Source organism: Chelonus insularis, unplaced genomic scaffold (assembly GCF_013357705.1).
Source record: "Chelonus insularis isolate UGA/USDA-ARS -01 unplaced genomic scaffold, ASM1335770v1 contig_260_pilon, whole genome shotgun sequence".
NCBI classification, from domain to species: domain Eukaryota; kingdom Metazoa; phylum Arthropoda; class Insecta; order Hymenoptera; family Braconidae; genus Chelonus; species Chelonus insularis.
The window spans coordinates 206,786-230,182 of NW_023276452.1; the positions used below are offsets into that span (position 1 = coordinate 206,786).

Consider the following 23,397-nt stretch of genomic DNA (forward strand, 5'->3'; position numbering starts at 1 on the left):
ATTTTAAGACTGGCTACATTGGAGCCCGCGAAATCGAAAAATAAAAAATATTCATCATCATGAACTTGCGGCTGGAATGTGAGTTATTTTCTGAAGAAAAGGATTTACCGGCTGAACTAATTTTATAATGTTTCTTTTATGTTAGAAAAAACACGTTGACATTTGTATAATGTATTCGTTGAAATGATTTCAATATCACAGACATGTCAAAACTTTCATGTATAGGATACAAGCAAAATCAACTATCACATATAGATATGTTTTCATTCTAGCTGATCTATTTTACTCCAAAAAATATTCCACCTACGTGGCTTGTACAATTATAACCAAAAATATAAACAGTTATATTAATGCGTTTAATGAATAGAAATAACATCCTTTTACATGAAGCTAAAACGTAAGCCAAAAAATAGGTATTTAATCTATTAGCTTTTAAAAATATTATTAATCTACTCATAAAATAAAATCATTTATCTTAGGCATGGATTATGTTTATAGCTACTTTTCATTAGCTAGGAAAAGTTATCAATATCTAATAACTCAATAACTTATAAAATAATGTCAATAAAAGAATTTTATAAGTCAGTACTATTTGATAAGATAAGCCAGAAAGAACCATGTGAATGATAGATCAATTAATTGAAAGTAAAAACTATCTAATTTAATGGAACATAAGGTTAAAGGAAATGCCAGTGGATCAGAGAAATCGAGAAATTTTTTGGGCAATTGTGAAAGTGAACGGAGGAGTCAACGATCGGAACAAGATCGTTGTAGAAGTGGTGGAATCGAGATAAAATAATGAACCGTTTGAATGTCCAGTTTTTGAACTTAGTAAGTCAGTTAGTCTTCAAGTTTCCAGCTGTCAGCTTTTCATAAAATAACAAGGCTGCTTTGCATAATTTATCTGTTTATCAATTGAAGTTACAAAGTTTACAATTTCTTGTATTTAATTGTACTATTCATCGAAATCAAGACAATAATTTAAATTTATGATGGATATCGATGCTGTACATCTTCAACTGGACAAGTATGGTCAACGACATTTGTTGAGATTTTGGGAAGAACTGACAGAAGATCAACGTGCTGATTTAACTAATGAAATCTTGGATATAAATTTGTCTGAAGTCGATTCATATTTTAAACGGGCTATAGAATCATCTGAAAATAATAATAAAATATTAGATAATCGAATTCAACCGATTGATGATGTTATCGTATCGAAAAACACTTGTGATCCTGTGCAATTGAGTAAATATCAAGAATTGGGATTTCTTGAGATATCTGCTGGCCGTGTAGCTGTGCTATTAATGGCTGGAGGACAAGGAACTAGATTAGGTGTAACTTATCCAAAAGGAATGTATGATGTAGGATTACCATCACATAAGAGTTTATTTCAATTACAAGCTGAGAGAATAAAAAGACTTGAACTTATGGCTCAAGAAAGGCATGGAAAATGTCAAGGTATTACATGGTAAGTTTTGCTATGTAGAATTTATATTTTTTAATATTTATTACAATCATTTTTTCATCTTTGATTCCGATTGGTTTTCTTCTTCAGGTATATTTTAACAAGCGATGCCACTCATGATGCAACTTTAACTTATTTTGAAGAAAACAATTACTTCGGTTTAAATAAAGATAACGTCATAGCATTCAAACAAGGAATGATACCTTGTTTTGATTTTGACGGAAAGATTTTACTGGATGAAAAACATCGCATATCTAAAGCCCCAGACGGAAATGGAGGGCTTTATCGTGCATTGAAAGTTCAAGGAATATTGGACGATATGACAAAACGCCATATTCGCAGTGTGCATGTCCATTCTGTTGATAATATTTTGATTAAAGTGGCAGACCCTGTTTTCATTGGTTATTGTCTTAGTAAAAACGCCGACTGTGGCGTAAAATGTGTGGAGAAAACAGACGCAAATGAGAATATAGGCGTGCTTTGTCAGGTCAGTAGTCAAAAGCTATTAAAGTTTAGTGCAACAGTATATAATTAAAAAGTTGAAAATCAATTTCTTACAGATTGATGGTCATTATCAAGTGGTCGAATATAGTGAAATATCAAAAGAAACAGCACAGTTAAGACGATCTGATGGTAAACTTGTTTTCAATGGGGGCAATATTTGCAATCATTACTTTACTCTAGATTTTCTTCACGATGTTTGTTTTACGCATGAAACTAAAATGAAACTCCATGTTGCAAAGAAAAAAATTCCTTTTGTTGATGATGAAGGTGTGAGGCATAAACCTACTAGTCCCAATGGTATAAAAATTGAAAAATTTGTGTTCGATGTATTTGAGTATTCTAGAAATTTAGTTGCATGGCAAGAGCCACGTGAAAGTGAATTTAGCCCTTTGAAAAATCATGATTCTGCTGGTGTCGATTGTCCTTCTACAGCACGACGTCATGTTCTTGCACTTCATAAGGATTGGTTATTGAAGGCGGGCGCGAAATTAGTTCAAGGTGACGTAGAAATTTCTCCACTGCTTTCATATGCAGGGGAAAATTTAAACAATATTCCAGAAATCATACAGGGGCCAAAAGTATTTGAATAAAAGAATGATCAATTTTTGTACAACAATTGTTAAAGCATTCCAAATGTTGTACAAATTAAAATAATGGATCTATATATTTAGTAATATATTATCAAAGTAGATTTCAATAATAACAAAATATAAAGATTATTTATGCAAATGAATTTTTTTATTAAATTTAATGGCAGTTAGAATTAAAAAAAAAAATATATGTATTTTGTACAAGAAATTAAATTATGAAAAAAATTTCTTTCAAATCATTTATATATATGTATATATGTTATTGCGGTGCCTATTTTTATCATTTTTAAAATAAATTCATGAATTATTTTTCATATTTGTTGGAGATTTTAAAGTATATTGTTCAGAATGTCCACCAATTTCTATTAGTTCAGAAATTAAATCGCTTGGTTTTATTTTGCGTGAAATACATAGTGTTCTTTGATTTTTAGGACCATGGCTCTGTGACTTTAAACCCAATTTCCTTGCACATCTAATATAAAAATATGTTATTATTTTGAATATTATCATTATTGTTATTACATATTTTATTTCATGAAAATTGATATTATTATTGATAATAAAAAATTGAATTGTTTTATACATACTCATGCATTATTGCTCGTTCTTCATTAGTGAAATCCGGAAAACTTAAATAATCTTGTGTAACACCTTCTTCAATGTATTGACGTAATGTTTCTTGACATTTTTTCTTGAAGAGACTCATATTATTAGAATCTAATTTTAATCCAAACCCTCCGCGAGATATTTGTCGTTGAAGACTGATAATTAGAAAATTACGTTGAATAATTGTTTGAGTAATTTTTGATTTTTTTTTTTTTTTGATTTTTAAACATACGTGACAGGTTCAATAATGCCTTGTTCTAATTTTCCAAGGCCTCCGCCTGCCCAACCCATTAATTTCATTAACTTTGCTCCAATACTATCAGATGTTAATGAATTTTTATTGGAGTCACTGTCTGATTTTAATTCACTTTGCTTTTTAGTTCCATTATCTTTCCAAATTTGTTTTACCTTTAATTCAATGAAACTTATCGAATTTATTCGTGAAAATTTTTAATATAATCATTTAAAAATATATAAACAAACCTCAATGGTATAATAATACTTTTGGAGTTCAGTTAAACCATTTTTAGCTGCTTTTGCTTTGGCAGTTTTTTTATTTTGACTAACACCTTCTGCAATTTTTTTATTATTTATATACACCTCACACCGGCTGAAATACATATATTAGGTCAAAGTATCTCTAAATGTAATAAATTTTTAACGTATTAATTACTTGAAAGAGTTACCATTTATTATTTTGCTTAGTTTCAAACTTCCAATCTATCTTTTGACCACTCATTTTTACAGAAGAATCAATTGTAGCTTGAGGAGTTACATTTGGGTATTCTAAAATAACTATTTTTCCATATGGTTGTTCATGAACTACTTTGAATCTCTTACGTGGTAATTCGTCTATTTTTTCGTGTCGTTTTATATCATTTCCATCATGAGTGGAAGAAGAGCCGATGTGAGGAGATTGCTGTCCTGAAAAAATTAGAAAATTCTAGTATTATATAAAAAAAATCATATACCTAGACGGAAAAAAGTTTAACTTACAATTTTTCGGAGTACCTTTAGCTTTAGCATTCGCTGCATCAGACGCTTTAACAAAAGTTCTTTGTAATTTACTTTTTTGTTTTTCTCTAAAATCTTTAGCTACATCTTTAGATAACTCTGCTACTAAATCCATTGTTTCTTGAGGATATCTATAAAAATTAATTTATGGAATATTTAGAAAGAAGCATAACCTAAACAATACAAAGAAGGAATATTACATTTACATACCTACATCCTAAGAATTCTATATTAGTGAATACTTGAGCTAGACAAACTAATTGATCTTCTGGAAATCTGTCTTTGTGAGCTTCTAAGAATCTTTTTCTTAATTCCCAATGTTCGTCACACTCATGCTCTAATTTGTGTTTTTCAATATCCCAATCTGTATTCACAGACATTTTTTCAATAACAAAGTACTTTTTAAATTATTATTATAATAAATTTCTAAGGATGATTGTTTAGTTATTAATTCAATAATTTAATTTTTTTTTGATTATTATTTAATAACGTTAATTAGAATACTTGAATAATTGAAAATGATTTTCTAAACTGAAGCAGTTGCAAACAACATAAAAAGCGATACAGATGGTAAAAATGGTTATTTTCTACTTGCTGACTGTTATTGGTAAAGTAAAAGGTTTCTACCTATTCCATTTCAGATGGCGCCACTAGTTGCATGTTGTTGTGGCGGTAGAAAAAAGAAATAATACAGAAAAACCATTACGTGAGAATTTGTTGGACAAATTTTTGAAGAGACATATGGCATTATAGCATTGGTTTTGTATCCCTGTAATATAACATCAGGTATAAATTTTCGTCCAACAGCTCCCATTTGGATAGTTCTTTTGTATATTATCTCTCTTCTCTAGTAGAGATTTACGTTCAAAACGCAGTGGAGATTAAAATAGTTTTTCTAAAAAATTTTATTAAATCATTTTGTTTTCGTGTTTATCATTAAATTAAAGTCTATAAATATAAATTATTATAGAAAATTTTCATTGGGTCTACTTTTTTCAATTAACTATACAATATACATCGATATTCTATACCGAAGGAATCGAAGCCAAAGTGAAACAACGCTGTAATATTTTCTAATTTATATTTATGTGATAACTATCAATAGTAAATATAAAGATATTCAATATGCAGTCTCAATTACAATTAAATCTACAACAAAAAGCAGCTCTGAGTGTAGCAACGTCATTTTGGGAGAAGAAAGAAATAAAAGACAAGGTAACTGAATTCTTTCGACGTCACAACTACTTAAATTTAAATGCAACAAGAAATCAATGGCGTCAATTTATTAAAGCAGCATTAGAAGAATCGAAAAAAGAATTTTTATTACCTTTACCCTTAGAAACTGTACTGATTTATATTATGAAGGAGATCGGAGAAAAAATATATAATTGGTATAGGTACATTCAGTACAAACATGAATTTGAATTTGGAGAAAATAAGAATGCCGTAAATTATATCGATAAAATATTTTGGACACCTTACGGTACAGTTGATGAATTCAAGACGTTTTGGTTCAAACACATCAAAAATTATAGTTATTCTGATTTAATAGAATATTTTGAACTACCTGCAAACGAGTTCAAAAAAAGTCATTTGCTTCATCCTTCATTTTATGATAAAAATTGTTCTGCAGAAGAGAATATATTGTGGTTTACGGTATATAAAGGATATAGTGATGTTTTGAAATATTTTTGGGAAAAGTTAACTGAAGAGGAGAAAAATAAAAATGTGTTAATCTGTGCACGTTTTGCTGTTGCGCAATACAAAAATTATGTTGATCACGCTTTTAAAAAAGAGAAATATATCGAGATATGTATATTTCTGATTAATCAAATGGCTAAGCACCATAGAAAATCATTTCTTAATGAAAATCCAATGATAAAGGATCACATTTTAAATATGTTATTGACTGCATGGCCATGGCATGAGTTTCTTATACCCGTTTTAGATGATATATTGCAATATCAAGAGCATGATAGTGAACCAGCTTGGAAGATTCTACAAGGAATAATGGAAAAAATGATTAAGGACCACAAATTAGGTTATGCAATAAAAAATAGCAAATACCAAAGTATATTAAGTGAATTCTGGGATAGAATTCCAAAATCTATTAAACAGAAAAAAGACTATGATATTCCGTATTTGTGGAATACGATAGATGATTTGATAGAAGAAACAGGAGATCTAGATGGCATCATGTTGATACTCAATGATCCAAAAATGACCGATATCAAAGATCAATATATGAGATTTAAAAACAGCAGATAGCTCACTTTTATAACAGAAAGATAATATAAATTACTAGAACAGTTTATCAACAAGATATTTATGTGTGAAGAAAAAAAAAACTGTTTTAAGTTAAGTTTTAAGATGGGTTTTTCTAAAAAAAAATAAATATAAACTTTTCTTAATAATTCCGAGTATCTAATAATATACTTAATTATAATTTGTTACATTTTTGGGAAATTAATAGGTATTTATTGATTTGTACATCTGCTGCTAGAAAACAAACAAAAGGTCGAAGAAATGAGCAAGTTTAAGAATTTTCAGTTCAAGCTATTCAAGAATATTAATAAATTTCGAGCTATGTGTTAATCATAAGAAGACCATTATCTTGATCCGATAAAAAAAATTCTACGATTGTCATAAACTTCCTTTCAAATTTAGAACAAAATATTCTGGGGATTTTAAATGTAAATATTACATTGCATTGTATAAACATATTTTGTTGATTTTCTTACATTTGTATCATAAAATAATTCACTTCCAAATTATGTAACGGTTTTTACTGCTCTATTATGTAATTGTATTACTTCCATTAAAAGTAATAATATTTCTTGTATTACATATTTATTTTACTCTAATTAAATGTTACCGATCAATTCTATTTCATTTGTTGTTTAAATAATAACACGGGTCAATCAAAAATAAAATTACTATTGTTACCTCTCATATTAATTATCTATTAATTTTTTTCAATTTTGTAATTACATCTATTGTGAACAATTATTATACTGTATTCACCGAATAAATAGTTTTCAAAATAAAAAATATTTTATAACAGTACATTGTGGTAATATTTTGATACGCCAATTATTTAATTAATAAATCATTTGGGGTGCTGACATAATCTCCTTATTATTGAGCTCAGAGAAGAAATATAATGAAGAAGGGATGATAAACTTTCGAGAGGCTTGTAGTCATAAGTATCTAAAAAATTGTAGATAGGAAACTTTAATTGAAAAATAGTTCCTTGCACAGTCGGTAATTGCTCCAAAGATATCAACTACCTATTTACGAACTCGAATGTGTATGCACGAACTTGATATCATACGCGATTGTTCACATCGACGAAGGTGCTGTCTTTTCCTTCAGGCTTACAGACACAATATATGTAAAAAAGTGTGGCGGTACTCTTCTGTAGGCTCATACATTCTTATGATATCAAACGTATAAAGTTCTTACCGGAACAAAACGCAATTGTGAGTATATTAGATTGTTTTGTGTTATTAATTAATGATTGTCAACGACAAAGTAATTAGTGAAATCCATATTAAAATCATACTCTATCAAATGTAAGCTTTATATTCATTCCAATGTCAATCGCGCTACCTGTGGTTACCAAAATGTCCAATTTCGTGAATGCATTTGTGAATATGTACACCCACGTATTCTATTATCAATTGATTCGAAGATTTTTCTGTTTATGTGATAGTTTAATATCAATAATTATTGTTTTTCATCGCTAAAAGACGATAAAAATGGAAAAAAATATGTCGAGTGTACATAACCCTTTAATGTCCTCTTTTTTTCAAAGAATAATTATTTCTGATAGCTTTGTTCTATCTTTTCATCTTTGTATTTTATTACTCACTTATTTTACTCAAACTTCAGCTATCTTACAATTCTTTTATATAAATATATTACCTGGGGCAACGACGTTGTTTTTTTTTAATTAAACTTAATATCTTCTTCATTTTTAATTTGACACATTTATCAACCTGGTTTTGGTAAAAAAATTCCTATTACTTCAATCATTCCTAGCTTGGATTTATCTGTTTATTGATTTTGTAAATTAGAGTTCCATGAGGTTTAAATCAATGAATAATTTTTTTGGCAATTACTTTAGATGTCTACCGGACCTCAACATAAATACCGATATAAAAACGTCGGCTTAGACTCTCATGAGTTACGTCGACGACGAGAAGAAGAAGGTGTTCAACTTCGTAAACAAAAAAGAGAACAGCAACTATCGAAAAGACGTAACGTACCAACTATTGGTGCGGACGAAGCGAGTCTTCCTACTGCTGAGGACTATCTTGATCCAGCACCGATTATGGTAAATTCATAAAATGTTTCTAATGACCACTGTGATGAGATTTTTCCAATAACTAGTATATTTAAACTTTCAGCAACCTGCAGTAATAACAAAAGACATGATAGAGGCTCTATATAGTAATAATGTCGATGAGCAGGTTGCAGCAACTCAAAAATTTAGAAAACTTTTATCAAGAGAGCCTCATCCACCCATAGATGAAGTAATTCAAACAGGAATTGTTCCCCGGTTTGTAGAATTTTTGAAAAATGATTCGAATTGTACGTTGCAATTTGAAGCAGCATGGGCATTGACGAATATTGCAAGTGGAACTTCACCGCAAACACATATGGTGATTGAAGCAGGAGCAGTTCCTACATTTATCACATTGTTGAGTTCACCCTATGAAGATGTACAAGAACAGGCCGTATGGGCCTTAGGCAATATTGCTGGAGATAGTCCAGACTGTAGGGATCACATACTCAATAGTGGTATTTTACCACCACTTCTTCAGCTTTTATCTAAGACTACTCGGCTCTCTATGACTCGTAATGCTGTCTGGGCACTTTCGAATCTTTGCCGTGGAAAAAATCCAGCCCCATCCTTCCAGAAAGTGTCTCCATGTCTACCAGTACTTGCTCATCTTCTAAACCATACAGATTTTGATGTTCTTGCTGACACTTGCTGGGCACTTTCGTATCTCAGTGATGGTCCAAATCATAAAATTCAAGCAGTTATTGATGCAGGTGTTTGCCGACGTCTTGTTGAATTACTTATGCATGAACAGCATAATGTAGTTAGTGCAGCATTAAGAGCAGTTGGTAATATTGTAACTGGTGATGATGTGCAAACTCAAGTTGTCCTGAACTGTTCAGTACTACCGTGTCTTCTTCATTTAATGAGTTCTTTGAAAGAGAGTATAAAGAAGGAAGCTTGTTGGGCTGTTTCAAATATTACTGCTGGAAATCCTCAGCAAATTCAAGTAAATTGATTATGAATTATTTTTCCTGTTAATATATTGGTAAATGTAACAAAAAGATTAACGGAGTTGGTTATTTTTAGGCTGTTATTGATGCTAATATATTTCCCGTATTGATTGATATTCTCGGTAAAGCTGAATTCAAAACTCGCAAAGAGGCTACCTGGGCAATAACGAATGCAACAAGTGGTGGTACTCCCGATCAAATTCGTTATTTAGTACTTCAAGGATGTATTCCACCTCTTTGTGATTTGTTAACGGTTATGGATCCTAAAATTGTTCAAGTTGCATTAAATGGTTTGGAAAATATTCTCAGACTTGGAGAACAAGATGCCAGCATTCATAACGGTATTAATCCTTACACGGTTATAATTGAAGAATGTTATGGTAAGTAATTAATTACTTTTAAAAATTTTAATTATTTTTATTTTTTTCAAACGGAATAATTTTTTTTTCGTAGGCCTAGATAAAATAGAATTTTTGCAATCCCATCAAAATATGGAGATTTATCAAAAGGCTTTCGATATAATCGAACGTTACTTTGGTTCAGAAGAAGAAGATACAAGAATTGCTCCTTCAGTTGACACTCAAGCCCAACAATTTCAGTTTGACTCTCCCGATTCAGCACAATTGCCTGTTCAAAACTTTCAATTTTAGTTTTGCACGAGCATGATTTTTAATCATAACATAATTAATACGCTAATGTTGATAAGATCTTAAAAAAAGAGTTCAAACCTTCCTAAAAAATTCAATAAATTTAGAGCAAAATGTAGAGAAGGTCTATTTGGACTTTAAAAAAAGTGATAAGATACATCGGGGATCATTATTTCAACAATTATTTTCTCATTGAAGTACTTAAAATATTCGATGAGAAACAAAATCAACAAATTGGTAACAGCTGTCAATAGTACCCTGATATTCTTAATTTATTGCAATGTCAAATGTTATTTTTAATTAATCAGCTCTATACTGGTTTTTTTCTAATCGTCATAGCCAAAATTTATATTATATTGTATAGAATATACAATAATATAATTACTGTTTTTTAGACGTAAATGTGTCCTGTTATGATTGTATCATAAGATTTTTAATTTGTTTATCATGATTTAAATCTATGAAAAAAAATTATACAAAAACATGAAAATTGAGGTTTACATATTTAGAGCTTAAAAAGAGTCTCGACAGAATAAGTTAAAAAAAATATTAAAAATAAGATTAGTAATAACAGTGAAAACATAATGTCGCATCAAATTTTGGATAAATAATAATTGTTTAAAGAATTTATTAGAACTGTTCATTAATAACTTATAACACCTCAGAGGCTTCTTCACTGAATTTTTTAAGACGTACGAATCGGCATAAAGAAAATAAACTAGACCATCAAACTTGTACGTGACCAATTTCAAAGTTTTTTACTAAAATGCGGAGCCAGTGATTTAACTAAACAACCTTTTATATTGAATGTCATTGCAAAATGTATAATTTAATTATTCAAAAACTTTTATATAATTTTTTATTGTTTTTTGTATAACGATTATTTATTTCAGCATGTTTTTCAACAGAAAAAATAAAATGTCAAACCATCATACTTCATAATATTGATTTGACATTCTTTATAAAAGGTTTGTAACTGTATAAATGTATTATTTAGATTTTGACGATATTACTAACTTTACTGTATGTAAAGAAGAAGTCTAATCATAATATGTCATTTAGTTGATCTAGTGCGACAGAGAAATATGAAAAAACATTTCAGTAAAGAATTTATATAAATACAATACTGACGATAATAACTCTCATTGCCAGTTTATGTAGAAGATATATAAATATTTTATAAATTTAATCGAATTAAGTATTAAACGTTACTTTGCTAGTTAAGAAAATTGTGTAATCTATTTAGTAGTGTTGCAATTTGTGATATGAATTAATCACATAATTAAATTTTAAGATAAATTTTTTTAATAAAAATTATATACCATCAACTTTTACAACATTATATATTCGAAACAATATGACTTTGATGATAAATTAATGAATATTGTTTCCAAATTTAATTATTTTTGTAGCTTAAACAATTGTTATAATATTTTTTTATCTATTTGAATACGAATTTAATAATTAAACAATTATTTTAGTAAAAAGAACTGTAAATACAAAGCATAAATTGGCAATGAATTTGGTTTATACAATAAAACAATAAATGAATAATGTGAAACAATACGGGGACTGTTGACTGTGTTACATCAAACAAATTATTAATTCCCAATAACTCAATAATTATTTCTACAAACAAATAGGGAACATGATACAACACTTGAGTCAATAACTCGACGCTTTATTTTCATAAAAGATTCATAGATAAAAGAATTTATTGTTAAAAATAAAACTCAAGCAATCCTCGTAGAACGTTTCTTTTTTTTTTTATGTATTGTTTCATCTAAAGAATAAATAAAATTGAATAATTTCGACATTTGTCACAACATTAATTTCTTCTCTCTATACTATTAAAATTCAGTATTATAAAATGAGTAATATACATTATTTTATAAATAACAATTGAAAGTATTATAAACATTGCTTTCTTAGAATTATTTAGAATACAGATATTCTCAATATTTACTATAAATATTAAAATATTAATATTACCAATTTTTATGGACTTTAATAACGAAGGGGACAACTACGGAAATCTGGTTCCGGTAGAATAGGTATAATTGGTCCATCAGTTATCCTCGTAATCAGTGGCTGTAATTTGTCTTCATTAATAGCATCTTTCATTTTATGTCTCAATTGAGTTTCCACAAATTGGATTGGTTTTTGTTCTGTTGAATATCCTTCAGCAACCATCGTGATAATATAAACTGCTTTTTTAACTAAAGGATTCTCTTTATCACATAAGTGATGAAATGCTAGCATTGCTTTTGAATCAATATTCAATAAATTATCTACTATCTGTAATCAAAAAAAAAAATTTATCAATTTTTGACAAACAATTTATGAAAAAATCATTTTATATTTGTAAAGCTTACCACAACTTTTTGTTCTTCAATTTTATTTTTAAATTTATTAATAACCATGCCGTAGTCACTGCCTATATCAGAAGCTGAAAGCCAGAGATTGTTATCGGAACCTAGAGCAGCCTTGCTAGCATTAGCAACCATTTTTGCAAGACACAGCATCGTATCATCCTGATTAGCAAATAAAATAAATATTGCCGGTCTATCTTGGTATTTTACAACTTCAGCTATTCCTGCGATAAAATCAACCCAGATTTCCGGAGACTGTTTTTTAAATGTCTGACTGATAGAATCAATATTTTTTTCTAACTCTTTTATAAGATTTATCTTTGATTGATAAAGTTCGGTTTCATTTTTTGAGCTGTCTGCTATTGAATGAGTACTTGTAAAGAATAACGCAACGAGAACAGAAATCAAGAAAGCAACCCCACAAAATATATGTCTCTCTGTGCGTTTGACTTGTTTAGTTTCGGATTTTTGCTTTTCAATTTTTTTTTTATGATCTTCTGCATGCATAGAGTATTCTCTCGGTTTATGATACTTTTTTTCTAGCTCATATTCAAAATCTCTTATGTTGTGATTGCTTGTACATATAGATGCATCAATATCATCATCACCTTCTTCCACAGTATCATCCTCATCTTCATCTAAACTATCTTCTTCATCATGATCAGGTGAGCTTTCAATTCGATCTCTTAAATCAGCCATTCTCGGTAAAGGTGCACGACGTCTAGGAAAACTTCGAATTGATTGAAAATCATTCGTTTCACACTGAAAAGAAAGTAGCAATTAATTAGGACTTTCTTTATTGAAGTAATTATGAATTATCTACCTCATTCATTGTATGATGATTCTTTAATAATATTATAATTTTTGGAATAACAATAATTAATAAATATAATTAATATTACAATAAACGAATAAGTTAATAAATATTTTCAAAAATAATCTTGTTTCTAGACAAAATTAATATGTGTATTATTTGATAGGATTAATAAAGATATCAAAATTTATTTGTCCTTGAAAATTAGGAAAATGATATGTAATTTGCGTTTGATTTTAGAATTCAATACAAAGTTACCGGGTAATATCAATCTTGCCAACATAAAAAAAAATGTAAACTGTCGATAGGTTGTGTGACAACAAAGATCATCTTGAAAAAGGATGTATTTTTATTGTGATTATTGTTGGATAAAGTTGAATTTTCATCATCAATAGTATTCTATATTGGTAAAATCTGTAAATATTTCACTGGAATAAAATGTGTCTTGGCCCTTTTAAACGAATATGCCATTGGGGACCACTTACTGCCTTAGGTACGTCTTATTTTGACATTAGTAATATTTTTCATGATTGCTTACTCAATAAGTACTAAGATTTCTGCATTCGCTTATTCTTAAAGTCGTCAAATATAAAACTATAGTTTTTATTTTGTAAAAAATATAAAATAATCAAATATTTTTATTCTCCGGTAAAATATACTCCAACAATGATACTTCAACAATGATGGCTGTTTAGAAAACTGTGAAGTTATCGCTGTATTTTTAAAGGTTGCTACACTGATACTATAATTGGCGGCAAATTTAATTAATTATCATAAAAAAATAAGATACTTAAATTTATGAAGTACATTAAAATTTTTGACTCAACTTATTAATTTTAATCAAAACAATAGACCTTTATGGGTGAAAAGCTATTTAAAACTTTTCTAATTAAAATCTGTTATTTTCTTAAACTACCAATTATATTAATTATATGTAAAAATAATAACCAAATACTTTTAAATTCTTTTTCAGCCATCATCAAAATCATCACATTAATGACAATCCACTGTAGTAGACAATGGTGGCCACCCCACGAAAGTTATTCAGCAACAATTAATTTTCTTCTTTTCTCTAGCTTAAGTGCATCAACACTTTATCATTTTATTACCGCAATTTACGAAGGTCCAGGTTATTTACCTTCAGGGTGGAAGCCAGTGAGTTATATAATTTTCAAATTTTCATCTTAAACACAAGTTAGAATAACAATATCAATTTTATGAATGTAATTTGAATATCATAATTTCCAGAATAATTTAAACGACACAAAATACTTACAATATTGTAAAGTATGTGAAGGCTACAAAGCACCAAGGTCTCACCACTGCCGGAAATGTAATGTATTATTTAAAAGTACTCTATTATCTGGGTTTAACATCAAGATTGAATGAAACTAATTAATTATATTTTTTTAGGTGAACGCTGTGTTTTAAAAATGGACCATCATTGTCCGTGGATCAACAATTGTGTTGGGCACTATAATCATGGATTTTTCACAGCATTTTTGGCAAGTGCCGTAGGCGGTTGTTGTGTTTCTACTTTTATTTTGGTGTCCTGGTTGATGACCGTTATTTCCGGAAGAAATGTCACGTTTGCACCACCTTCCGTGTTCACTTTATTCTTAGTTGTCTTTACAATAGGTCTTTCTATTGGAGTTGTGCTCGCCGTTGGGATGCTTCTTTACTTCCAGATGTCAGCTATTCTTCGAAATACAACGGGGCCTGAAGATTGGATTCTTGAGAAAGCAAAAAATCGAAGACTTGGCACGAATGACACGTTTATTCATCCTTATTCCAAGGGTTGGCTCTTCAACTTAAAGCAAGTTCTCAAGTGGAACTGTATACCCGAAGGTGATGGTATTGTTTGGCCTATTCGTGAGGGCTGTGATCAATATACACTTACCGTAAGTGTTTCTCTAAACAATAAAATACAATACAAAGTCATAATAAATATAAAAACATTCAACAGAAATAGAAAACGAAAATGGATCTGGGCGCACTTTGTGCCTTGACAACGAACTTGCCATTCGTCGAAATTCGTAATTTTTTCATCTCTGAGTTCTTTTGTTTATGATAAATTTACATTTTTATAAACAATATGCAATTTTTTAATCACATAAAGTTATTTATAACAATATTTTGTTAATATTCATCAAATATAATCATAGCAATGATTATTCAATAAATTAAAACTATTTTTCTTTTTTTATAATAAATTGAAATTGTCATAAATAATATATAATTGTTTAGAGTCATGTAAAGTCATTAGCAGTCATATTGTATTGGTATTTTTCTCAGTCTTCATCAATATTAATCACTCAACAAGTAAAATCTTTTTCAAATGTCTTTTTTACTTCACTTATTTTACAGTCTTTTTGTTATAAAAAGAAAACAACTCGACCGAATTTGTTCAAACTCCTTTCAAATCTTCTCCATTGTATTATCTTCTAAAAATAAATAAAATAAATAAATAAAATAAATTTTGTCTGGAATCGATATTTTTAGTGGTTCTCGAAATATCGAAAACGAAAAAAAAATATACACACGCACTCATGCACATACATACATATATCAATTTTTAAACCTTCTAATATGCTTTTATATGTCTCGAAATGTAAAGATATGATAAAATTACGAATTTCAAAATTTGACCCCATCACAATAACTTCCTACTAGGACGTTAATGAATAATCATTTTTTTAAGGTGGAACAAACATATCAAAAGTTAGAGAAGCGCAAACGTACGCGAGTCTTTCTTATTTTATCTCCTGTTTCGGGCTCTTGGGTGCCTATCACTTATGGATGGCGAGTTGTATGTCATCCACCTTGTACAGATGAACCGAGGATTAAACTCAATATTAATGATGTTGTTGTTGTTACTCGGTGGCGAAAGTATGTATATTATAGTGAAAATGTTTAGAATACTTTACTGAGACAAAGAATATAAAATTAAAAATGAATTTTTCATCAAAAGTTTCAAAACTACTTCACTGACACGTTATGTTTATTTATAACTTTTTTTTAATTAATATCAAAGTGGTATATGAAACATCATTGAAATTATTAATTTGTATTTTTAAAATTTTCTAAAATTAACTTTAATTATGTTTTAAATTTACATTTATATTATTTTTTTTTCTACTTATTCACACCAAGTCTCATTAGCTTAATGGAAATTGTTGAAAAGGACATTGAAACTAAATAACTTGTAGGGTTTAAGTTCACATAACTTCTGTTACATAACAATTAATTAAACGTATGAATTAATGAATATTTTATTCATAAAGGAACAAGATAAATTGGTTATTCAAATTTTTCGTGTGAACAATTATTCTTATCAAAAACTATTCAATAATTCAATTTAATGATAAACAATATTAATTAAAAAAATCTTTTTAATTCGATTAAACTTTAGATTAATGAATCTTTGAAATATTCTTCCTTCAAAATATAAGATTTATAATTAATTCTTTCTCAAGCTTTATTTAAATAGAAAATTGATGATTCTTTAAGTTTTATTACACAATGAAACTTGATAATTAATCTTTTTATAGATACTGGTTATTCGGAGAAAAACAAGAGGAGGATGGAGATCCTAAGAAGCGAATAAGAGGATGGTTTCCACGATCGAGTGCAATCGAGGTCGTAGAGAATGGTAGATACCATGAGTCTAATTCGAAGGACAACTAAAATGTACCATCATCATCATCATTATTATCATCATCGATTTACCTCAAGATTAATTTAAAGAATTGAAGCGTTATGTAAATACTTGGTCAAGTTACAGCATAACTAGTTACTACTATATAATCTATTAATTTATGTATACATTATTTACATACTTATTACAACTACCTTCTTAATTGTCTGACACTAATTTTAACTGGATATGTTGCGTGTTTTAGTTCGAAAAAAGTCTGAATGCAATTGAAAAAATTGCGTGTGAATATAATGACACATAATTCATACCCCGTTGTCTTTTCAAGGATACAAGAAAAAATACATTCGATTATTTTAATATGATTACGTGTATAATATTTACAACAATGTTTATCTTTATATTTATGTAAGATACTATAACTTTTTAATGCCATTGTTTATTTCACATCGAATGTCAGCAGAGTTTCAGGTGTTCTGCGTTACCTGAGATATTTTTGCACGACATAACGTGAATGAATGTAATTACTGAGATGATTGATTTATTTAATATATTTAAATGTTAAAAGACAATTGTGAATAAAATATATTATTGTCTATAGACAATAAAATAAGTTATGGAGGATGAATTGAAAGAATTATGTATCTGCATAAAATATTTTAGTAACAACAACTTCCCTGGATAAGCTCCGCTGAGAAAATCAATATAGCTGTATAAAAAACACTACATGCAAGTGAGAAAGACAGCAAGAGTCAGGTCAAAGTGAATATGCGACTCGTGTACATATAGCACGCGTATGTGAATTCTCTAGATGCGTGCGAATGGTTTGGCAGTAGCCAACACGCAATACAATCTGCTGTCACGCAGGGTATGCTTGCTTGTTAAATGCTTATATCCATATACTCATGACGAGGACAGTTATCACGTCGCATGCATGTTAGTAGGATTCGCGATGTGCCATATATGATCCATTATCCATCGGGTTTCCATCATTACTCAAATATGTATATCCTTTGGTAATATCCTCTCGTCACGATCCAATCAATATGACAGCTTGACCTGCACAAACCATTTTTTCAAATTCATACTTACATGTAAACTTCTTATTTATCTTTCCATTATTTTATTTATTATTTTAATACACAGAGAAATATATATATATATGTATTTTATAGTTGTTATAAAATATATTTTTAAAATTTTTGTTATTCATACTTTGTCATTATTAAATCAACAGTGTAAAGTTGCATAATTTCTTTTATCCGTAGTTTTTCTTAATTTAATCAGTTGTGAAGTATGAGGAAAGATTTAATATTAGTTAGTTAATAATAATTTAATAAATTTCCTTGTTTAGAGATAGATTTCTCAGTAATGAACTTGGTAAAACCAATATTGAAATATAAATTTAAATTATCATAATTAAATATTAATAAAAAATTATATATTCTATTAATTGAATTTATATACAAACGAAAAATTCAATAAAAAATTTATATATAATTATCTATCACTTGTATTTTTTTAATTTGCTGACAGCCAATTTTTAGATAATCAACATGCTTTCATCCTGATTAAATCGATGTAACGACATGACCTACTAAATTACTTATACTCTAATATTGTCATCAAATTAATAGAGAATTTATCATTTGATGCAACTAAAAAATTAATGCTATCACTTTAAATGAATATATGTAATGAAAATTGCATAATAATTTTATTTTTCATATTATAATAATCAAATAATTAAATCAATTTCATTATATGGTTTTACAATCACCATGGAACATAAGTACTGGAAAAATATGTAGTTTTATAAATTGCTACATGTACTCTATTTCATTTATTCTATCATCTTCGGATTATACTCTTCATGCAGTAATGCATCCTTTCATTATAATTCAATCGATACTGTTACAAACAATAGTGCTATTCAAAATCATCATTAGACCAAAATTAAATCCATTTGTTTCAAATAAATTGTCCTAAATTATTATCCTGGGCCATGTGTACTATTTATCATGAAAAAGCATTAATTAATCAGATTAAATAAATTTTATAGCATTATTTACTTCATTGATATATACCCTTTGTTCAAATTAAAACTTTCCATGATAAATTTTAATGGAAAACTTTATTAATAAATTGTTATTAATAAATTATGATTTTTTATTTGCACACTTATCCATTCATATGCTTCAATACCTTATGTATCAATAATGTATCGAAATAGATTGTCAATAGAGCAGCTAATTTTGCTGGAGGCTGCATATGAATTGATATGTTATATAGTGGTTCCTATTGTTTGTTGAAAAGGTGATTGATTGAGTTCATTGTTAAATACTCAATCAATAATTTATTTGCTTTGTGAGTATTTGATGTTTTTGTTAAAAATCTGCACCTGCAATCAGTCATAATTTATTATCGATTAATCAATGTAACAATTATTTATACATATCTAAGGTTTCTCTAGAAAAGGAAATGAATATTAGTAATAAATATATACGTCACGAAGAATAACATTTATAGAGGAAAACTTTTCATATTTAATACGAGTTATCATACAGTACCAAGGCAAGGTTAAATGGTGAATCACTGGTGATCTGCTCCAAGTAAGATCGAGGTGAAAGTGACAATTGGTAAAAAAAATAAGGGAATTGAGTAGTCAGCTACTCAATGGTGGGGTATTATTGCTTTTCTTAGACTGCAGACATACGAGCTTGACAGTTTACTTTAGCAAGTCCTTTCAATAGGACCCGGCTATCTGAGAAACACTTGTTCCTGAGAGTTATCATTACAGAAAAACGTACAAACTTATTTTCTGTTTTCTTGAAAAACTTGATTGATTTTAAAATTTATCAAAAATTTTTATTTCATTTATATATATATATTATTTTTTTCTTAAAATATTTCAAGTTTTTTTCTTTTATTTTCATTTATTAAAAGTAATTTTCTATGGAAAAAAAAATATTGATTCAATTGAAGAGTCTCTTGTTTTTCGTTTTTCTATCTTAATTGAAATTCATTTTTAATTGGTTGAATTACAGGAACACACTAAATCAAGAAGATGGCTATGACATCCTTATTAATTGTTTCTGTCGTCGCACTGTCAATAATCTCTGTATACGGTTTTCCTGATGGTGCACCAATCGACGTGTGTGTTAAAGAGACTCCAAATCAACCAAAACATGGACCACACAGTGCACAGCCTTTAAGCACCAACCCCTATCATATTCATGCGTCATCTGATACTTACAGTCCTGGAAAACAAATCAGCGGTAATTAGTTTCAAACAATAGAAAATTCATTGAAAGAATCAATAGTTGAAGTAATTAAAAAATAACAAGAGGTAGAATCAGAGATATTTGTTCAGAAAAATTCCTTTCTATTTCTACAATTCATTTGAAAAAAACTGTGATTTATCTGGCTGTTTTCAGTGACTATCAATGGTGATACATTCAAGGGATTCTTTATTCAAGCAAGAGATGCTAGAACTCATCAATGGATTGGAAGCTTTGCAAAAACAGCCAACACAAAACCATACGATGAATGCAGTTCAGTAACTCATGCTGATGCTAAAGATAAGCAAGAAGCCACCCTCATCTGGAATGCCCCAAAGGAGGGCCAGGGTCAAGTTTATTTCACGTAAGTACATTATTTTTATTTATAAATATTAGTTAATTGGTAAAGTGATGTAATAAAGTACAGCTTTTGCATCACAAAAGCTTCTATTTACTTCTTGTTTTTAATTTAAAATATGACAAATTATGGTAAACTACAATTTATCATAAAGAAAAATATTCTTTTCAAACATTTAAGTGAAAACATTAATTAAAAAACATTCCAGCCTTTTTTATTCTGCAGTTGACCTTGTTTTGCATGTATCTAATAATAACAATAATGTGAATGAATCAATAATAATGATAATATTCTTTGAAATACAAGGAAATTATACTTTTACTGTTTATAATATAGTAACATTTCAAGTGAAAGAAAAAAATTTGAATCTATCTGAATAATAAAAGATTATTTATCTCTCTGTAGGCTTATAATTAAAATAATCCATTAAGAGAATAAATGTTTATTGAATATCAAAAGTAGTTATGTTAATGAATTAGTCAATAAATAATAATTAATGAGATCACATATTGACAGAAATAGCTATAGAACTTTGAACTCAAATGACGAAATAATTAAATCACCAAATAGTTTGGAAGGTGAATGTGTCGAAGTATGTTATAGATCTTGATTGATTTTGACGCTTTTGGTATTACTAGTTAGAGAACATTAAAACCGGTTATACGAACATTTTAGTACACGATGGAAATGAAGAAAATGTTTTTTATTTTCGCTTCTTTACTTGTGCTATAAAAAAATCTAATGATGATCATTACTATCGCTAGCATCATCATCATCATTATTGAATGTAAAAAATAAAAATAGATTATTTAACTAATAAATTTTATAAATTCATTATTACAGGGGAAGTGTTGTGAAAAACTTTGCTACATTCTGGGTTGAATTGATATCTCATGCTGCTCATTAAAATAGCATAAAACGGACTTTGTACGGTGAGTGTAATATTACAGAGGCGTTGAACTTTTATAGTATTAATTTTATTGAATAATTTCAGATTCTGAGGTATGTTTCTATATGAATTGAGAAATTACTGACTCGACAAAAAGGTTACAGCTACAAATAGCTTGATGAAGCAATGCAATAAAGAATCACATTTTTTCAACTACAGTTAAAAATACTACTCTCTGTAATTATTTATCCTGTATTGATATGATGTTAAAGGCTATCTTTTACTATTACATTATCTCTTTAGATTGTTATAATATAAAAAATAAAAAGAGATTAAACAAAAACGAGTCATAGATTAATTGATTATTGAATGGAATGATTGACGATTTCATAAACTGGAAGAAAAATTGGCTTTTTCTTCAATCTTATCAGACAAGCTGTCAAGAAAATATCAAGAGTACTTTTTTAAAACAAGTACAGACATCCTTTCCCTTATTAGAACTTCTTGCAAGCGCTGGATCTCCTTAATGGACATTATATCGTTCTTCATTACGTGAGCTATCGAGAGGAAGAAGATTACGTAAAGGCAACAGCTCAGTAAAAGTGGGCCAGTACGATGCAATGTGGTATATAATTGTCATAGCGTGTATACATGTATCTCTTAGGGTCACTTTTTCTAGGAAACCAGTCATTATTTCCGCAAGAGAAAACCTTCAGATTAATATAGGATCTCAGTCCTTCGACGTCTTAACTTTTTATCCTGTAACAAGAAATAAAAACAAATTGAAAAACGTGACTATATTTCTTTTTAACATTATAATCTTGAAATTACGATGCTGTCATATTACTTCTAGATTCACTTAAGCCTTGATAATGGCTATATAAATGTAGAATGAATTTCTCAATAATTTCATTGAAAATACTATTACCAGGATTAAATTCACTACTTGAATCAAATTCCATTATTTTGATGGAAATTTTTATGAAAATTATTTCAACAAAAACAAGGACATATCTTTCAATATTTAGTATATGACTAATTTTTCATTCCGTCAAAAGTAATAATGGTTTTCTCTAGTTGACATTAGCATCCACATGCATTTTCAACTAACATTATTTTTAATAACATTAATTATTAATAATGTTAATACTTATTCAAAGATAATTTATATTTCAGAGCTCTCGAGATAAACATCGACCTTTTATAGGCCTGAAAAAAATATTTTTTCGTCATACCCGCACGGAAAGTTCACTTTTCCATTGGAGAGGGGTTGAACTTTCCACGCAGGTATGACGAAAAATCATATTCAGCCCTAGAGAAGACAATTAGACTAGCTTAAACCACGTGTTTACTACCCTCGCCTTCGGCTCGGGTTGTAATTTTACACGTGGTTTGAGCTAGACTACTTTCCCTCCCTAGGTGTGAAATGTACTATTACTTGTTGAACAGAAAATTTAGCTAGTTTTATTGGATAAATAGTTAATGGCTCTTACTTAGTTTAATTTCTCCTATTTATTCTAGTGAATAACTTCAATTAAGAAATGATTTAAATTCTTTTTTATCAACCTTTTTTCCTTATCAGTTTAAAATTGCTTTGGAGTTCAATTTGTATCTAGTAATGTTGCTACTTAATTAAGCGATTTGCTGAGGTGAGTTTAATTCCGAAAATTTCCTTTTTTTACTTTAAAGATTTTAAAACTATTGAAGACTCCTCTATGACAAAAGATGATCGATAAAAGGAGATGAAAATAGACCATGACGTTTTACAGTTCTTTCCATTCTCTTATGTAGCCCTTAAAATACTAGAAATAATGCTCATAAATATTTTCTTACTAGTTTTCATAAATTGCTTTACTTCTCTAGAGAAATAACTCGTAACGGCTTTTTTCTTCATCATT

At 28.7% G+C, this 23,397-nt stretch overlaps 6 protein-coding genes across 9 annotated transcripts; 4 read left to right on the plus strand and 2 right to left on the minus strand.

The window, feature by feature from the left end:
- The first annotated feature begins 150 nt into the window (after window positions 1-150).
- On the plus strand, window positions 151-2,723 carry mmy (UDP-N-acetylglucosamine pyrophosphorylase mmy). Its single transcript, XM_035079951.1, has 4 exons — window positions 151-397; window positions 480-1,471; window positions 1,559-1,955; window positions 2,029-2,723. The coding sequence occupies exons 2-4, from the start codon at window positions 990-992 to the stop codon at window positions 2,560-2,562; spliced, it is 1,413 nt and encodes a 470-aa protein (XP_034935842.1). The 5' UTR covers window positions 151-397; window positions 480-989; the 3' UTR covers window positions 2,563-2,723.
- Window positions 2,724-2,797: 74 nt separating this feature from the next.
- Window positions 2,798-4,722, minus strand: LOC118064971 (NF-kappa-B-repressing factor). The gene is made up of 7 exons (XM_035079952.1): window positions 4,393-4,722; window positions 4,180-4,313; window positions 3,855-4,092; window positions 3,652-3,778; window positions 3,401-3,576; window positions 3,150-3,323; window positions 2,798-3,034 (listed from the first exon to the last, which is right to left on the minus strand). Exons 1-7 carry the CDS (start codon window positions 4,560-4,562, stop codon window positions 2,860-2,862), a joined length of 1,194 nt encoding a protein of 397 aa, XP_034935843.1. The 5' UTR covers window positions 4,563-4,722; the 3' UTR covers window positions 2,798-2,859.
- Window positions 4,723-7,516: 2,794 nt separating this feature from the next.
- Kap-alpha1 (karyopherin alpha1) lies at window positions 7,517-11,879 on the plus strand. Its single transcript, XM_035079948.1, has 5 exons — window positions 7,517-7,664; window positions 8,312-8,521; window positions 8,595-9,479; window positions 9,560-9,863; window positions 9,937-11,879. The coding sequence occupies exons 2-5, from the start codon at window positions 8,312-8,314 to the stop codon at window positions 10,131-10,133; spliced, it is 1,596 nt and encodes a 531-aa protein (XP_034935839.1). The 5' UTR covers window positions 7,517-7,664; the 3' UTR covers window positions 10,134-11,879.
- Window positions 11,880-11,911: 32 nt separating this feature from the next.
- On the minus strand, window positions 11,912-14,020 carry TORIP (Torsin interacting protein). 4 transcript variants are annotated; one of them, XM_035079957.1, is made up of 3 exons: window positions 13,802-14,020; window positions 12,506-13,264; window positions 11,912-12,428 (listed from the first exon to the last, which is right to left on the minus strand). In XM_035079957.1, exons 2-3 carry the CDS (start codon window positions 13,199-13,201, stop codon window positions 12,138-12,140), a joined length of 987 nt encoding a protein of 328 aa, XP_034935848.1. In that variant the 5' UTR covers window positions 13,202-13,264; window positions 13,802-14,020; the 3' UTR covers window positions 11,912-12,137. The 4 variants fall into 4 exon arrangements, with proteins under 4 accessions (XP_034935848.1, XP_034935846.1, XP_034935847.1 ...); XM_035079955.1 differs by having other exon boundaries at window positions 13,855-14,019; XM_035079956.1 differs by lacking the exon at window positions 13,802-14,020 and adding an exon at window positions 13,575-13,711.
- LOC118064972 (palmitoyltransferase ZDHHC6) lies at window positions 13,671-18,184 on the plus strand. The gene is made up of 6 exons (XM_035079953.1): window positions 13,671-13,809; window positions 14,290-14,471; window positions 14,565-14,649; window positions 14,730-15,217; window positions 16,018-16,205; window positions 16,868-18,184. The coding sequence occupies exons 1-6, from the start codon at window positions 13,755-13,757 to the stop codon at window positions 17,001-17,003; spliced, it is 1,134 nt and encodes a 377-aa protein (XP_034935844.1). The 5' UTR covers window positions 13,671-13,754; the 3' UTR covers window positions 17,004-18,184.
- Window positions 18,185-19,624: 1,440 nt separating this feature from the next.
- Window positions 19,625-21,725, plus strand: LOC118064957 (putative defense protein 3). Its single transcript, XM_035079926.1, has 5 exons — window positions 19,625-19,777; window positions 20,019-20,249; window positions 20,409-20,616; window positions 21,454-21,542; window positions 21,605-21,725. Exons 2-4 carry the CDS (start codon window positions 20,039-20,041, stop codon window positions 21,515-21,517), a joined length of 483 nt encoding a protein of 160 aa, XP_034935817.1. The 5' UTR covers window positions 19,625-19,777; window positions 20,019-20,038; the 3' UTR covers window positions 21,518-21,542; window positions 21,605-21,725.
- Window positions 21,726-23,397: the final 1,672 nt, after the last annotated feature.